At 36.0% G+C, this 19,298-nt stretch overlaps 1 protein-coding gene across 6 annotated transcripts in view; it reads left to right on the top strand.

The window, feature by feature from the left end:
• Nucleotides 1-19,298, top strand: part of LOC113062035 (adhesion G protein-coupled receptor B2) — a 273,272-nt gene that overhangs the window by 235,734 nt on the left and 18,240 nt on the right. For all 6 annotated transcript variants that reach the window (XM_026231541.1, XM_026231540.1, XM_026231542.1 and 3 more), the window contains exons 17-22: nt 3,933-4,036; nt 5,437-5,539; nt 7,164-7,314; nt 9,986-10,055; nt 15,065-15,131; nt 17,862-17,947. In XM_026231541.1, coding sequence (XP_026087326.1) covers nt 3,933-4,036; nt 5,437-5,539; nt 7,164-7,314; nt 9,986-10,055; nt 15,065-15,131; nt 17,862-17,947 — 581 coding nt within the window. The remainder of the gene's footprint in view (nt 1-3,932; nt 4,037-5,436; nt 5,540-7,163; nt 7,315-9,985; nt 10,056-15,064; nt 15,132-17,861; nt 17,948-19,298) is intronic.

Genomic DNA, 19,298 nt, shown 5'->3' with positions numbered 1-19,298 from the left:
TGTTATGGAAGTCCATAACATTGGCCTTTAGCTCATCTGCATTTTTCAGTCTATTGTTTCTCATTTTCCTCTCGACAATACCCCATTCTCTATGGGGTCCAGGCCTGGTAAGTTTGCTGGCCAGTCAAGCAACTTGGGTTATGAGCTTCTCCACCTTTCCTCCAGACTCTAGGACCTTTGTTTCCAAATGAAATAGAAAACTTGAAAACTCTGAAAAGAGGACTGTGGACCAATGGCAACAGTCCAGTTCTTCTTCTCCTTAGCACAGGTAAGATGCCTCTGACACTGCCTCTCTCTGCTGTTCAGGAGTGGTTTAACAAGATGGATACAACAACTGTAGCCAAATTCCTTGACACGTCTGTGAGTGGTGGCTCTTGATACCTTGACCCCAGCATCAGTCCATTTCTTGTGAAGTTCACTCAAATTCTTGAATCCATTTTGCTTGACCATCTTCATAAGGTTGCAGTTCTCTTGGTTTGTTGTGCATCTTTTTCTTCCACACTTTTTCCTTCCACTCAACTCTGTGTTAACATGCTTAGATACAGCACTCTGTGAACAGCCAGCTTCTTTAGCAATGAATGTTTGTGGCTTACCCTCCTTGTGAAAGGTGTCAGTGATTGTCTTCTGGATAACTGTCAGATCAGCAGTCTTGCCATGATTGTGTATCCCAGTGAACCAAACTGAGAGACCATTTTGAAGGCTCACAAAACCTTTGCAGTTGTTTTGAGTTGATAAGCTGATTGGTATGTAACCATATTATAATTTGTGAATTGGTGGGGTTTTGTTAAATGTGAGCCAAAATCATCACAATTTAAAGAACCAACGACTTAAACTAATTCAGTTTGCATTAAATTTATTTAATAAATACATAAAGTTGAATTACTGAAATATATGAACTTTTCCACGACATTCTAATTTATTTAGATTCACCTGTAAATTAATTTAGATTAAATTCATTTATTTACTTTTTTTATTAGTAAACTGTGAAGCATTTTCATGAGTGTTCTCAGACTCGGAACCCCACTGTATGAATAGGATTTATACTGTCTAGTTCGAAAGAATTATCTTGGTGTTCTATACTTAACTCCATTTGTGAGAGTCCTTCTGTTCAGTATGAAGTCCGTGGAGAATGAGATGAACAAACTGACGGAGAGGTTAAGCCTTTAGCTGGACATCACATATGGCTAGATTCTGTCTCAACAAGCCCTAGCTGACCCCTAATACAACTGAAGCTGTGCAGCTTGACAGATCACACAGACTAAAAGGTTGCATGCGTCTCATGTTAAGCTTCTGGTTTTCTGATTTTCTTGTTGTTCCAGCATGTACTATTGCTGTTAAATAACACAATTTCTGTGGGATTGTCTTTTGACATCATGTATGCAATCTATCTCTATTCTTCTCCATTCAGATCAGTAAGTTCACTCTAAAATGAAAATTCTGTCATCTTTTAATCACCCTCATGATGGTTACAAAATGTTACAACCATACGGTTTTGGTTACCCATTTTGGTTACACACTTGAGACATTTCTCAAAATATCTCCTTTATGTTCCACAGAAAGAAAGTCATTCATACAGGTTTGAGACGATGTGATCAAATTTTGACAACATTTTCATTTTTGGATGAACTGTCCCTTTAACAGCTATGAAAGTACCCAACCTGATGCTGCGTCCCTGATTGCAGGAGATTTTAATCATCCCAACCTGCAGACAGTTCTTTAGAAATATTACCAGCGTGCCTCCTGCCCTGAAAGAATGTTCTTGATTACTGCCACACCACTATTGCATATTAACTGCTTGTGCTTCCTATCTTAAGAACCTGAAGATGAAGAATGTGTCCACAGGAACATTTGATGCAGGAGCTGATGAAGTGGTGTGGGAACTTGAACTATGCTTGTCAGTGATTCTAGTCCATGTAGTATGAGATGAGTCCAGCTTAACGTTGTGTATATTTAACTGTACATTACTGGTGTCCTGATTAAAACACATTCTGAAGCGATTTGTTGTCCTAACTTGAAATATTTCACTGTTAAATAAATATTCTACACATTCAGATCAAGAAAATACATTTTTGAACTAATATTAAGAGCTATGAAAGTACCTTCCCTGATGCTGTGTCCCTGATTGTGGAAGACTTTAATCATGCAACCAGCAGATGGTAGAAAGCTCTACAGATTTCCACTGAATTATTATTATCTCCCAAAAGCAGCACAGAAAATTCAAAAGAGAAGTGTGGATTTACTTTTTGGCCAAGGTATGACCTTTGCAAGGTCATCAGTAGTAATAAATGAGCCACACACAAAAAAATTAACAAAGGTTTTCTAATATTGGTGCACCACAGTTTGTGGGGATATCTCATGTGTGAATCTGATATTAGTATTATTATTATTGTTGTTGTTTCAAAGAAAAATACTGTGACCTGTGTAATGATTACAGACTGATCCACTATAATGATTTGCTGTGAAGAGCTGGTGATGGGGCACATTAACATGGTGCTGTCTGAGTGATTAGACCCCCTGTAGTTCACATAACAATGTAACATGTCCAGCAAAAAGGCAATGTCTTGCGATCTTCATGCTGCACTGATTCAACAGGAAGGTATTAAGGTCAAGATGTTATTGGACTTTATTGATAACAACACCACATTTAACACTGTCATTCCTTTCAGACTGGACAGAACACTCTTGTTTTTTTTTGTTTTTTTGTTTGTTTTTTTTTTGTTTTTTTTTTGATTTTTAAGATTGATGTATTTCTGCATTTGCACATTGCACTTGTCCATATAACATTAAATTGAACCCTGAACTGCACATTTATCTCAGTGGTAATATGAAGTTACACGGGTCTACCCGCAATTCTTGGTGGTAAGACTGAGTAGGAGGGTTAATCCAGAAACATGAGGCATGTGTTCACCCGTAGTAACCCTTCTCACGGCAGAGATGCTTAACAAGCCGGTGCAAAGGGGTCACAAGTGTTCAAGGGCTGATGGGGATAGAATGCCCAGTTGAAGAAGAGAATCTAGCTTTGACCCGATGAGAAACACAGAAAATGAACCCAGGAGTATAAGAGAAGATAGGGTAGCATGAGGCTATTCAGAAAAAAGACCTTTGGCATTTAGCTTTAACCTGAACACAATGTAATCCTCTCCCTATTACCCCTTTGTACCCCCGCCACCACCACACATACCCACACACACACACACACACACACACTTTTTATCCTTTGCCCAGCCTGCAGCTCTTTGTCAAGTGTTTACAGTCATATTTTTACATACGTTTGGACATATACATTACACAGTCATTTTTTTTTTTTAAAGATTGTGGTCAATATGTCTCTCTCTCTCTCTCTCTCTCTCTGTCTCTCTAAAGCTCACAGAAGCTGCACTTTTTGTTTAAAAAAATAGTAAAAGCAGAAATATTTTGAAATATTATTGCAATTTAAACTGTTTTCTGTTTTAGTATTTTTTTTTAATGACATTTATTCCTGTGATGGCAGTGCTGAATTTTCAGTCTTCAGTGTCACATGATCCTTCAGAAATCATTTATTTATCATATATTTATTTTAAGCTCAAAAGATCATCATCTAATAACATCAGACATAATTTTCTAATAATAGACTTTTTTTTTTTTGCTCATATATATATATATATATATATATGTTATATACTGTGTAATTGAATGTTGTCCTAAGCAAACTATATGATATAAAACTGTAATAAAAGCTTACCAATATTTTATGTTCATTTGGTTATTAATTTGGTAAGTAGCATGTAATTAGCAGGGTTTATTTGAAAATAAACCCATGCAGGCTGATTCAAGTCCCTACTGTTTACGGTCATGTTGTTTTTAATGAAAGACTGACTGACTCTTTGTTGTGCCATACATATACCATAAACATCCCATTATAATCTTCCTTCTCTCCATTGATCTCTTTCCAGGGTATGGGGCCGTCCAGTATACCGTCTGTGCCCCTCATGGTGGGCTGTGGCATATCTTGTACGGCTCTTCTCATTCTGCTGCTCATCTATGCTGCCTTTTGGAGGTGAGTTCAACACAACCCTTCACTGACCAACATCAGATCTACAGAGGAACGTTTTTCAATGTAGCTTCCAGGTTCTGCTGTCCTCTGTTGATAATAGGACATTACGGTGCTATTTTTGTACTGTTCCCCTCGTTTACTTCCCGCTGCTCTCACTGGTATACTTACACCTTAAAAGATTCATTTTTCAGACTGTAGCTTCCCATGTGGGCTTGCCTGGGCTGGGATAGAACAGCTGGCATGGGGTAGTTCTAGAGTGGGCCAAAACTGCAATTAGCAATAATTGGGAACAAATGAGGGATGGCGGGAGCCGCCTGTGGCAGGACAGGATTATGCGGAGAGTGCTAGTGAAGGCTAGCATGGTTGCTAACAACTCAGTGTGGCAGATGGCCAAGGTCAGTCACGTGATCAGCTAACACCATGGCCAAAAAAAGGCCATCGCTTAGTCGAGTATTTATCTCCTCCGAAGTATAACAGATATAGCTAGATTTTTTTCACTACATTGTTTATATATTATATATAATTAATATAAAATATTTGTCACATGATCCTTCTAATATGCTGATATGGTCCTCAAGAAACATTACCCGGGGAGCATTTGGGGGTTCAGTGCCTTGCTCAAGGGCACCTCAGTCATGGTATTGCCGGCCTGAGATTCAAACCCACAACCCTAGGGTTAGGAGTCAAACTCTCTAACCACTAGGCCACAACTTCCCCACCAACCCTTCATTTCCAATTCTTTGGGCAGGGTTTTTTGATGAAAAGACAGTGCTACAGTCTTTACTTTTACTATTGATCAACTAAATGTGTCTTTGCTGAATAAAAGTTATAATCTCTTTATAAAAGAAAAAAGAAGCATGTGTATGCGTGAAATGTTTTGGTCAAAGAGTGTATTTGTAAATTATTAACATTATATATTACAATGTGTTATACTATTTTTATATATAATGTGTAATACTGTTTTGCTGTATAATGCAATGAAATTCATTCAATATTCATTCATTTTTGATGAGTTGGTTAAAATGTGATACTTTGACCTGACCTGATACTTTGGAAATTATTTTGACCCCTGTCCCATAATTCCTGAGTAGCAGGTGGGAAAGTATTACCTCTCTCCAAGATTAGTGCATCTGCCACCCCACCAGAGAGCCTATCACAGGCCTGCCGGACACTGTCATTGTCCTCTTGAGCAAATCTGGAAAGAGCCCAAATAGCAGATGAGGACATTTTGCTCACCCGGTATTTGTATGTAAGATGCTGTTTTGGAGTTCATCTGCAGGTCACCTGGGACACATTTTTGTGTCATAAACCTGTATATCAAGCCTTTTGTAAATATAATATTGTCATAACAACACAATAAAGTTGCCAATAAAGTTCAGAGTGTGATTTTTCTGATTTTTCAGGTACATTCGTTCAGAAAGGTCCATCATCTTGGTGAACTTCTGCCTGTCCATACTGGCCTCCAATGTGCTGATACTGGTGGGACAGTCCCAAACTCTCAGTAAGGTGAGTATGTGTGCAAATTTGTCTCTCTCTGATGTATATGAGAGAAAGATTTGAGAAAGAGCATCCTTTAGGTTCCCATACTGTCTTTCATGTTTGTCTCCAATTTGACGATTATTCTGGGAAAATAAATGTTTTCCTGGCATGGTCTACATAAAATTAGTTCATTGACTAAACATAATAAATATCAATTTTGTGTTTCTGGAAGTTGCCCCTGCTGTTGCTTTTGTTGATAATACTTGTGTCAGTTATATTGAAAATTGTAATGTAATATATATATATATATATATATATATATATATATATATATATATATATATATATATATATATATATATATATATTAACACCAAACTCAATTTATCAATCTATATAATAATAATATTAATGATATTAATAATAATTATTAATAATAACAATATAGTTAAAATGCATTTGCGAATTAAAATTATTTTTTAATATTATTGTTATTATCATCAAATAATTGTATGTAATTTATTTTTCATTTAATAATAACCATTTATTTGACTGCATTTCAGTTTTCATTATGAAATAATCATAAAACTATTAACTAATAACTAAAATTATTAATTTTATTAGTAACATTATGAGTTGCACAAATTGTTTTTCTTTGAATTTAATAAAATTTTAATTCTATTCAATTCAAATTTCAATTTTAAATATTCATACAAATTCAGTTTGAATTAAAAAAAAAAATGGAATGCAAAATACATTCAATTTAAAACTGAGTTCTGAATGGCACTTAACCTTGGGTCCCAGACTCCTTAGAGTTAGTAGTCTGTCTGTGGTAAAGGTAAGTATTTGTTCTTTCTCCAGCCTGTCATGACAATATGTAAGTGGCCATGATAGAATTTGAGAAAGTCAGGCAGGAGCTTGTAGCAGACACACATGTGGAAGGCACTGGAGGGCCAGTTTTGTGTCGGCCGTGACAGACACCTGAGAAATAAGTGCTGCCATTCAAACCCAACCTGTCGCTCAGAGCTACAAAGAAAGCCAAAGACCAGCAAAAGAACTGCTGGTAGGACCCCTTCCCCCTCTATCCAGGCTTAATATTTCTCTAAATTCTCATATTCGGCATTAGTTTCAGAAAGTACAGATAAGCCTAATTTCAGAAACCATGAATGGTGTGAAATCCCTCTCATTTCCAGGGTCATTTGCTGAGCGGGCCGGTGTTTAGCATTAGAATATGCACCTCATTATTGTAAAAAACCTCAGTGAGACACTGCTTACTGCTTCTCATTTGCGTTCGCCTGTTATTTAAATCATACTTTTCTTTAATTCCTGCCTGCTATTTTTCCTTATAAACTTTTCCACCTTTAAGTTACCCATTTTCACTTTTTAAGTACCGTCTGTCTACAAGGGAAAAAAACATAGACAGTGTGCGTTTTTAGAGCTCATTTTCACACCACATAGAAACAGTAGTTTCGCTCAAGACTGACTTTTGTTAATGTCCGCAGCTCATTCCCACTTCTCCTTATCAATCACTTCATCTCTCTTTCCGTCTTGGCTTGATAACAATCAGCTGAGAGCCATTTGCACCTCTTTTTCTTCCACATTTCTTACTCCCTATTTCTCTCTATTTCTTTCTTCCCTCTGTTGTCTCTAGGGACTGTGCACTGTGACTGCTGCCTTTTTGCACTTCTTCTTTCTGGCCTCTTTCTGCTGGGTACTGACAGAGGCATGGCAGTCCTACCTGGCTGTGATTGGCAAGATGAGGTCCCGCCTCATTCGCAAGCGTTTCCTGTGCCTGGGTTGGGGTAGGACACCGGCACACACACCACAACTTACCTCCGAGGTCAAAAGCGATGTTATTGTAGTGCTTCATTTTCAGTTTTTCATCCATATGAGGGATGCAGGAGTATATCATACCAGTTCTTATCAATTCAGTCACATCAGATTGTCTGCAATGTCAGTTTGCTTCAATGGAGCCCAATGACACACCATAAATATGCCACTGGAGCTCAGTGTTACTTCTGTATTACATAATGTAGATGTCTGATCGTTGATAAGAAATGCATTGTGTGCTACCATCTTAACACAGGCAGGATCTAAAAGGATATTCAAGGACGTGCAATAGCACACAAACACACTTGTTTTGTAACTTATTGATCCACTATCACTTCCATTAATTCATCGCTGCCCTTTGCAGATATTGTAGAATAGCATTGCCTCCCACAGGGAAGAGGTAGTAGATGGGATTCTAACTAAGATGGCAAAAATGTTGATATCATCATAATTGTGCTCTTGCTGGTCGTGTACAGTGCATGCTCAGATAGAGGTGAGGTGAGAGTGATTTCTTCTTTATTCTGTCTTATATCTATATTTATCTATTTATTTACCTATTAAGCTACCTACCTACCTAAGCCCAAAATGTCATGTGAGTAGACACTTTGTTAGAACTTACAGAAAAGTAAGAAAGAAAGTAAGAAAAAAAAAGAAATTTACCTCAAACAAATAAAAAGACCCTCAAATAAAAATAATAATAATAAAGTCAGAACACACACACACACACACACACACACACACATATATATATATATATATATATATATGTGTGTGTGTGTGTGTGTGTGTGTGTGTGTGTGTGTGTGTGTGTGTGTGTGATTTTAGATGACGTTTCATGATTGTGTCTGTGTCTTATTTCTGTTGCTTAAAAAAAAAAAAAAAAAAAAAAACTTTTGAAGAGCCATCTGTAAAGAAACAGTATTTGACCCACATAGTGTAGTCACAGAATCGACCAGTAGGAGAAAGTGACTATTGTAACTATGCAAACCATGGCCCCCTGCAGGTTACAGTATGAAACGATCACAGCTGGAATCCAGACTAAACTTTCTTCACTGTGTGATGCTCCCTGCTGAGCCACATTTGGATCCCGTTCATCCCCTCCCGTCCAGCATCTTCCAATCCTGTTCTCTAAACCGGAGTTTTTATAATTGCCTTAAATTTCCAGAGTTAATTAGAGCATTGTTAATTACATGAATATTTCAGAGGAGAGCTCATTATGTGTGGACGTGGCACACAGACATAGAGCGAGAAGAATGGATAGGTCTAATTAGAACATGAGCAAAGCTGGCCTCCCTGACTGTGATGGCAAACACAAAAGGGATGACACCAGAAGGAGAGGCCAGAAAGCCCTCACAGACACAGAGAGGGGAGGGTCCGAGAGGATGAAGGGATTCTACAAAGTAAAGGTCACTGTACATGACATTGTATTCAAGGACTAAGGAGTACAGTATACCTTCCTGTTATTTATGTATGTATGTATGTATGTATGTATGCATGTATGTATGTATGTATGTATATATTGTACATATATATACGTGTACATGTATATATATATATATATATATATATATATATATACATTATATATACATTATACATACATTATACATACATTATATATACATTTGAAAGTTGACACCTGAAGCAAAGCACAGTAATGTGCATTTAATGACATGATACTGTATGACATAAAAGCTCTTTGTTTCCAGCTAGCATTCACAGTGTTGCTATAAAAGGGTCAAAGTGCTTGCTCTGTGTACTTGCCCTGTGAAGCACTCTTAGAGAAAACAGACAGGAACGTTTACACTGCTACACTTTGGCCTCATAAATAAAGACATATACAGAGACCCACGGGAATTGGTCCCTGCTAAAGTAGCGTGTCTGCAGTCTGGAAGGGCACTGCGCACATGGGGGGAATGGTGTACCTGTATGCCATGTGCATTTGTCCATGAAAAGGGCACAAGCTAAAGAAAGTCACCAGTGTGAGAGAGGATTACTTCAGCTAACTTCCCCTCTGGCCATTTGCCATTAAATGTAAAAAAAAAATGAATACTTATATATTTATATAATTCCGAGTTATTCAGAGTTGTCAGAATCTTTTTTTCTTTTCTTTTTATTTTTTTTTTCATTTTGCGGTAACACTTTAGAATAAGGTTCCATTAGTTAATGTTAGTTAATGTATTAATTAACATGAACAAACAATGAATAATACATTTATTACAGGAATTTATTAATCTTCGTTAATGTTAGTTAATGAAAATACAGTTATTCATTGTTAGTTCATGGTAATTCACAGTGCATTAACTAATGTTAACAAGCACAACTTTTGATTTAAATAATGCATTAGTAAATGTTGAAATTAACATGAACTAAGACTTATAAATGCTGTAGAAGGATTGTTCTTGCTTAGTTCATGTTAATGAAAGTAGTTAACTAACATTAATGGAACCTTATTCTAAAGTGTTACCCATTTTGCATTTAAAATAAGAATTTAAGCAATTTAACAAACTCTTTAATTTCAGTGTGTTGAGTTTTTATATATATATATATATATATATATATATATATATATATATATATATATATATATATATATATTTATTTATTTATTTATTTTTTCTCATCATAAGCTTTATCTTGCAGGTCTTCCAGCCCTTGTGGTCGCTGTATCTGTGGGTTTTACCCGTGCCAGAGGTTATGGCACACCAAGTTAGTAAGTATCATCAAAGCAGCACAGTCTCACTAGGAAAACATTTATCTTACATTAAAACATTGTTCTGGTCCTTTGAGGGTTAAAGCTACATCAAGTCTCAGTCATCTTTGGATATTTAAAAGAATATTGACATACCTACAATACATCTAAAATACATTAAGTTATAGAAATTTTGTATGATCACAGAGTACTCTGTATAATGTTATAACACATACTTTATAATGCAGTAAGCAGTAAACACACTTACCTGATACATTAATACATAAATTCATAATCAGTCTTTCCAAACTACATTACTTTCCAGAAAATAAGTTGCACCTGACTATAAGCTGCACTGGGTTAGTACTCCATTGTCCAAAAGTTACATTTATCATTCTACAATTACAGATATTCTAACCACTAAAAAAAAAAAAAAAGAAAAAAAAAAACAGTTTTGTAAATCCCCTTAATACAACACAAATGTTTAAATCGACAGTATTCAGAACAAGAATTAAATACCATATATAAATATGATAAATATGGTACCATGGCATTCATTATACACAATTAGTATAAATGGCAAGCCTAGACATTTAAAGTGTAGCTGAAACTACCAGCATGTGGAAAATGCACATTTAAAATGCTCGATCTTTATATGTACACACACACACACACACACACACACACAAACACACACACACACACACACACACATATATATATATATATATATATATATATATATATATATATACATATATATATATATATATATATATATATATATATATTAGTGCTGTCAATCGATTAAAAAAAATTAACTAATTAATCGCACAATTTTTTTAAATTAATCGCGATTAATCGCGATTAATCGCAATTAAAAGACTGAAACTTTTTGGATATGTAAATGTAAAATGTAAATAATTAATGTAAACTCAAGACAAAGAAACTATTTAAATTCAAAATATAATTGTTTATTGGAATTTTTGTTTAACTTGTAACACAGATTTTCTCATGTAAACAACATACCTGCAATAAACCATCAATATCCTCCAAATTAACTGTTGGCTTGAAAGCCATATTTATTACAGAAATAAAAACACAGGCATGTAAGTACCATTTGAATGTCAAAACAATCAATGCCAATAAAAAACAAAAATGATTTCCATGTTGAATTCTAAGTGGACTGCAAAAAAAATCCAAAGTATAGTTATTGCCAGTGCTTTAAGTGGGCCAGTATGCACAGGTACTCAGTACCGCCACTTCCAAATATAGCTCTTGAGCGTACCGCCACCTCTCCATGCGCCCAGAACGTGCTTGTAAGCGGTACGCTCATTTGGACATCTGTTTTAATAGAGGTTTTAATCTTTTACCTGCACTGCCGATTTTCAGAGCGCCCTTCACAATGCAAGCTTCCTAATTCATCCCACCCAGAGCAGAAACCACATTACCCATTCACCCTTAAGTTATACAAGTGAATAGCGCATGTGTCGCTTTTCCCACTGTTAAGTGTCAACAACTCAACGTGGCCGGAGAAGGTGTGTGAAACTCGTTGTGAGTTATACTAAAGCAAAATCTTGAGTATTTATTGTCTGATAAACATTAAAAACTGTCTGCGGAGGTTGAGTCGTCCTGCAGCCAGCCCCCGCTGGCTGTTCATTGGCTGCAGCATCTTTTTTCTAAGTTCTAAAAAAATACCGTAGACGGCAAGGCACAAATTTAGATATTCATTTATCTAATTAATCTATAGCCTATGCACAAAGACAATATGATCTTTTTGTCCCCTTTTTGTGTTAAAGCTTGATGAAGAGAGAGAGCGCAAGTTGCTGCAGCTGCAAGGACAGTGATGCACGCGCACAGGAGTGATTGACAGTTCGCGGCACTGTGTACAGAAAATACTCCGCTACACAATTATTATGTTATTTTCGTTTAAGCTTATTAACGTTAGCGTTACAGAAAGGTCTGATTTACGCACTGTTACAGTCAATGTTTTTTTTTTTTTTTTTTTTAAACAATGACATTTGAGTTCATGATTTTAATGTTGCTGTTTCTTGTGGCAGACTAAATGAAGAGTAATGTTTCTTGTGGCAGACTGAAGAGTAATCCGTGTTTTATACTGAAACTTTCCGTCTAAAAGTCCTTCCTTGGTCTTATCCATATTTCTTTGCACGTTGAACACACATAGGCCACAACTGGAAATAAAAAAAAAACTGCAACCGCGTTAATTGCGTTATTTTTTTTAACGCGTTAAATATTTCAAATTAATCGAATGCGTTAACGCGCTAATTTTGACAGCACTAATATATATATATATATATATATATATATATATATATATATATATATATTGTAAGGGAAACAGGTCAATTTAGCTCAAAGGGAATCATTTAAGATTTTAAAGGGAATTTGAACAGAATCACTGTTTCACGGCTGATCACTGCGATTCACTGAACGAGCCGTTTAACATAAAATCTGTGCTGGATACTAATATCCAAACTATAGTGAAACACTATCAATTAGCACAGTAACAAGATCGGCAGTTTAAGACATTAACTTGTAAGCACAAAACACAAGATACTTCTCTTTTCAATATGAATAAGGCTTTATTAGATAAATCTAAGACATATAAACTAATCTAACACATAAACGCACGCACTCACACATTCACACAAGTTGCAGGAAGATCGAAAGTTAGGAAAAGATGAGTTTAAAAGAATGGAAATATCGAATCCCAAGTTTACAGCAATACATTAAATTGCATAGACATGAACAACCATCAATCGCGTAATTAGCGCTCGCATTGAGTTCCTCAATGGGGTTAAAATTATATTAGATACACCAGCACAACAAATAACTGGGGATACGTTGCCTTTGTTTGCTTCAAACGCGCAGACGAGGTCGACGTTACAAAACTTAACTCAGAACACGAAACTCTCAAACGGAAAAGAAAAGAAATATAATTTGACGAGACTAGGTTGTGTTACTTCTCATCGTGGCATAGTAGCAGCAGGCAGGCACGATGGAACCGCGCTCAAAGAACAGTGATGACTACACAGCATGGCTAGAAGCATAGCTAGAGACTAGAAACAGACATGGCTAAAAGCAGCAGCTAGGGACTAAAAGCGGACATGGCTAATAGCAGCAGCTAGGGACTAAAAGCAAAATTTCATGGTGTCCAAAGTATTTAAACTTCCCTGTTGGCCATACCTCCAATGTTGTCTTGACCAATCAGATATGGTCTTGGCTCAGGGGTATCATAAATCATTTGTTTATCTTACCAAGCATGTGGTTCCTGCCTCGCAGGGTCTAATTTTGGACATGATTCCTATAACACGATTATGATATATTTTACAAATAAATGATTGTCAGGACAATATCAAGCAAGAAAATTCATATAGTTATCAAAAGACATACACAATCTGTGTTTATACATGATAAGTGTTTATACATGATAGTCAAATGTGTGGGTTACACATAAATGAATATTGAGTTAAGCAATGGAATGATTCAATTATAAGTCTTTTTGAGTTCATTCTGGTCCATTTATAATGTACAAAAGAAGTTTCTTTGCCATTCTCTGGCAAAGGGACTTTCCTGTGAAGACAAAGGTTTAAAGCCCTTCCCCCCCTTAGGAATTTCAGTCTGGTTCTGCTGGATGGGGGAAGTCAATGCAAGTATTTAACTTGATCTCCTGGGTTTACATGTGATGTCCAGCGTTGCATTTCAATTACGAACAATAAATTTGACAATCTCTTCTTCAAATTAAAATGGTCAATAATTGTTCTATTGGTGTTAATGTTGAAAGCTGTTGTGTGAACAAGTTGGTTGGTTGGTTATCTTGCTTGGTTCTTGTGGCACTAGAACTGATTTATGACTTCCTGAGGAGTTCGGCTCTCGTGTTTCAATGCATACAGCTTTGATAGACTCTTTAATTTGTCTGGTTCGACTCATTTCTGTTACAATATATACACATTCATACATACACACATTTTTAATCCCAATCAATGTTTGAAAATAGCCAAGGTTTTACCAACTGATACGATGCCTAGATTTTTTAATCTTTAGAGCTACATTGTGATGCACATTTTTCATGAGTGTGCATTGCCTGATGTTGACCTTTTACATTGGAAGTAATTCTTCAACAAGTATCTTGAGACAGACAGTCCTCAGAGAGTCCTGTTCTTCCTCTATTCCTGGCTTTGTATTTACTCAAAGTGGTCCTTTTCTGCTGCTCTGCATATAATGGTTTCTGTCTTCACTGCGCTGCTTAGGAATTGATTTCAGCCAGGGAGCTGCCTGACTAATCGGAGACAAAAGTTGAAAACAGTGGTGGACTTTGAGATCTTTAATTGGATATGTCTGACACATGGATTCCCCTCTAACCAAAGGACAGATTTTAGAGTGGAAGAATTCAGTGGCCTCAGATAGCCTCACTGTCGGGCTCAGCGACAGCCTGCTTACTACACAGTCACTCTTGATCACATGATTGACTGCATATGTCTGTGATCCTTTCACAGTGGACATTTCACAAGGATGTCAGAATACAAATGAAATTGAAATCTGTTTGATTGCATTTGACCAGAACATTAGCAAATGTTAAAACGTCTCCATTAAAATCTGGATTAATAATGCTCCTCTATAAAGTATGACCTTCCAGCTTTTGCACAGCTGTTTATGTAGAACTTTACCAGGCACTATCTTTATCTGTCTATTAGCTATGAAGTTTTTATTCGATCTCTGCAATGAAAGCACTTTAACAATATGGTATTTCTAAAAAAATGAAATAGTAAGATGAGGTTGTTTCTGAGATATCCTTTTCAGTTTCTTAATTTAGGGAATACATTTGGTTAGAATCTAAGCTTAATTTGTTCTTCTACTTTCCCTTAATCTTTATTTGTGTGAATAAATATGGTTAAAGGTTAATGGAAACTACAACTTTCTCGACAACCCCTCTTTTTTTTGTCTGAAGCTAACAATGTGTCGACTTTCTCTATTGAAAGTTTCACTTTATCTCTTTCTCTCCATTTCAGTTGTTGGTTGTCTCTGGAAGGAGGGCTGCTCTATGCTTTTGTCGGTCCTGCTGCTGTCATTGTACTGGTAGGTCTCCGACTTAGTGCATTTTCATTGGTTAGATTTAGCCAACATGAGCTCCGCCCACTTTAATATGCATTTTAAATATATCAAGCCGGCAGTCAAAGAGAATTTTCACTAATGAGATTAGAGTTGAGGCCTGTCTCATTTCAAATGTGTGTATTTTTCATCAGTGTAAAACGCATGAGTGAACTTGATGAGCTTATTAGCCCAAAGCAACCAAAGTGTGTGTGTGTGTGTGTGTGTGTGTTCATCATCCACAGCCCCAGTCTCAGGTGCTGTGTGTTTTCTGTGAGATGTTTGCATTGTTTTTCATGGTCAGATGTGATTTGTGTTGTTTGTTCCTTGGTGGTTCTGTGAAGCGGCCCACTCAAACAAACGACTACAAATGAGATTTGGGCATCTGGAGATGCTGTCTCCCTCCTTGGAGAGAAAAATCTAATTAATGGGAAAATAATTAATCTTGCTTCTAGCAAATAGTAAAACTGAGACCCATTGTCTAAGCAAGCACCTCGCATGATCAGAAAACGAGCGGCACTGGTAAACATGTTAGACTTGGTAGCTTCTATATGCTCTCGGAGCAGACTGAACAGACTGACTGTTAATTTAAGGCAGGGGTTTTCAACAGGGGGTCTATTGTGGGTCCAGCCAATTATTGTTTCATCTCAAACTATTTTTTGGGTAATGCTCAGATAAAACATTAGCAACATAAACTAACAATGCATAATACTTTAAAGTGTTTATTCATTTTATTCAACATACGACTACAAATTTAACAATACAAATTAAACGTAATGTATTATGAGCAAAATTTACCACCATTCAAAAGTTTGGGGTCAGTAGGATATCGATTTTTCTTGAGCACAAAATATTAGTATTGTATCTGAATGATAAAAAGACCCCGAAGATTGAAAAAGTCTGCTTAAAAGTCAGATTTATATCAGAGAAAATAAAATTACATTTTAAAATACATTCAAATAGAAAACGTTTATTAATGTTACTGTTTTTACTGCATTTTGATTTAAAAAATTGCAGCCTTGGAAAGCATAAGAGACTATATAAAATCTCGCCAACCACAAACATTTGAACAAAAAAGTATGTATAAATTATTTTGGATTTATAATATACATATTTGTAAATTAACATTAATTTGGAATAATAAATGCTGTAAACATTTTGCTCACTGTTAGCTTATGATACCTAATGCATTAAATAATGGTAATGAAATAACATTACATTAAAAATACATTAAAATATATTGAGTAATACCTATTATTGTACTTGTATATGACATCATATATATATATATATTTTTTTTTTATGTATAATAACAACATGGTGATAAACACATTATTAGGTTTAAAATCCAACACTAATTTATAATACACAATGTTATACCAAGTGTTCATTTCTTTGAAATAAACTGAAGATCCCTACTTTAACAAAGTTGAATGCAGCTGCCAAAGTCACAGTCTACTGTATGTGTTGGTGGTGTAGTGCAGTCAAATGTCACTTAACAGGAAGATTGTCAGTCTTGTAACCTATAACCATATGCCCTCCTGTTGTAATACAAGAGAAACAATATAGTCTTGGCTCAAATCCTGTGTGTTTCAAAGGTACAGGAGAGAGAGAGAGAGAGAGAGAGTGTGTGTGTGTGTATGTGTGTGTGTGTGTGTGTGTGTGTGTGGTCTTTCCATGGCCTTTGTCTAAGCTCCTCTTCAGTGCTCTGTGTGTCCAGTGAGCAGCTGGCCGGAGCTGACTGGACAGCAATCCTCTGAGAGAGAGAGAGAGAGTGGGTGAGAGACATGAGGGCATTACTGTTCCTTCATGATCCCACCTGCTCATTTGCTTCCAGACTTAAATCCACACCACTTGTCACAGGCTGTTAGCGAGCCACTGCAGGGTTAAAGGTCACCTCACAACACTGCTTTATTGTCCCACTACCCAAATTGTATTTATACATAAATTATGGCCAGAAGTAATAAATTATTTTCTTCCACTTAGATGCTGCAGTAGTTCAAATGAAGTATCTATCTATCTATCTATCTATCTATCTATCTATCTATCTATCTATCTATCTATCTATCTATCTATCTATCTATCTATCTATCTGTCTATCTGTCTATCTGTCTATGTCTGTCGGTCTGTCTGTCTGTTTTATCATTATAGTGTTCTATCATTCTATCGGTCTATCATTTTATATATATATATATATATATATATATATATATATATATATATATATATATATATATATATAAATATATGTGTCTCTTCTATCTGCTGATTGTTCTGTTGATCCATCCATCATTAAACTGTTCATTCTGTCGATCTATTGTATCTGTCTATCTATCTATCTATTATTCAGAAAGTCCTAATCACTGTGTTTTTTATGTGTGTGTTTTTTAGTATTTTAAACTTGACAAAATTAGATTTTTTTTTCCTAGTTTAAAGTATATTCATATGAATTTCTATCAATTTCAATTATATTTCATGACATTGAGATTAGAATTGCAATTCTGCATGTAGTTTGCTACTTAAATCCAAATGTAATTAGAGAGTTGAATTTGAATTTAAAAGACATCCTTGTTTAAGTTCTGAATGGACTTCACCACAGAAAATATGATGGATACAAATACAGGCTTAATAAGACCCTGACTTGAATTGCCCGAATAATCAAAAATCAAAACAAACAAACAAAAAACAAATATGAAACCCTCTATCTCTTTGCTGCAGGTGAACATGCTGATTGGAATAGTGGTCTTCAACAAGCTCATGTCTAGAGATGGCATCTCAGACAAGTCCAAAAAGCAGAGAGCAGGGTAAGTAAGTGATGTCAAAGTGATGGCTATGTGATACCCATCTATTTCTGGATTTGCACCAAGTCACTGATTTACCACTAGCCTGTTGATGGTTTTAAAATATCCTGTCAAATATTTGTATGGGCGAAGTAAATTACTCCCTCCCTCTCTCTCTCTCTGTCTCTGTCTCTCTCTCTCTCACTCTTTCTGACACACACCCACACACATGCCCACTAAAAGTTGAAAAACATCAGACTGAAAGCCAAGATATGACAGCTTCATTAATGGACTTGTACTGATTTGCTGGCCTGCTAACCTCAGGCTTGTCTTCTGATAGCTCTGTCATTAGCTAAGTGTATATTCATTGTTCATGTAACTGCATATACTGACAGGATCAAGGAGCCCTTGTGTTTTTAAAACGCTTGTTCTGTTTTGCCTTTGTTTGATTGGGTACAAAGCATAGTGATCCATTAAACACTTGTGTTAATGAGCGCGCTGCCACATCCCTCACCTCAAACGAAAGGCCAAATCACGAGAGAGATTGAATATTCCCATTCCGCTCCATGAATCTGCTACCTGGGTTCTCAAAGCCGTCTTTAATTAAACTAACGCTGCATCAGAAATCACATTTTTAGGCAAAGATAAGTGCACTATATTGTTTAAAATGAGCTCAGGGTTCAACTGCTGTTAATTTAAGCTCATTGCGATACATGAACGTGTGTTTGCCAGTACTATACTAACGGCATGAGAACAGTATTAATGCTCACAATGCAACTGAATCAGTGAATCTAATAGCCACTGATAGCCTCTTCGCATTGTAACCTGAACGTAAGCTGTAAACATGCCATTTATATATGTGGCATTGCTTTGGTGGACCACCATACCGATGTCTTGACAGGAAAGTGTGGGTCTTACTAATTGAATGAGGAGCTAATCAGAGATCTGAGCGTATCCAATGACCGGATATTAGTAATCCCTCCAGGCAAGAGTACATTCTGCAATCTTGCCCTAATTGATATGTCTTTTTTTCCACTTTTATTTTCCTGTAATATTTATGGACAAGGGAGGATCAATGCATATTGGGAGCTGCATGGCTAACGATGGAATTTTCACATATTTTATTTATTTATTTTTTTACATAAAAATGTCTCAGGATTTAAATTATATCTGACTCATTTCTATATTCACACACTCTCTCATGATGTCATTCACATTACATATGCAGTTCTGTTTTTCGTTGCAATCATTTTTAGTACAGCAAACATCGTTTTTAGCGCTCATATTTGTGCTTTTGGAGTTTGCTGTCTGTCCCTAATCTCAGGTGTGTGGAAATTGCAGAAATTTGCAAGAGACAACTTCTCACTTTGAGCAC

The sequence above is a fragment of the Carassius auratus genome, chromosome 44 (genome assembly GCF_003368295.1).
Source record: "Carassius auratus strain Wakin chromosome 44, ASM336829v1, whole genome shotgun sequence".
Taxonomy (NCBI): Eukaryota; Metazoa; Chordata; class Actinopteri; order Cypriniformes; family Cyprinidae; genus Carassius; species Carassius auratus.
This window is presented reverse-complemented; position numbering and strand designations above follow the sequence as displayed.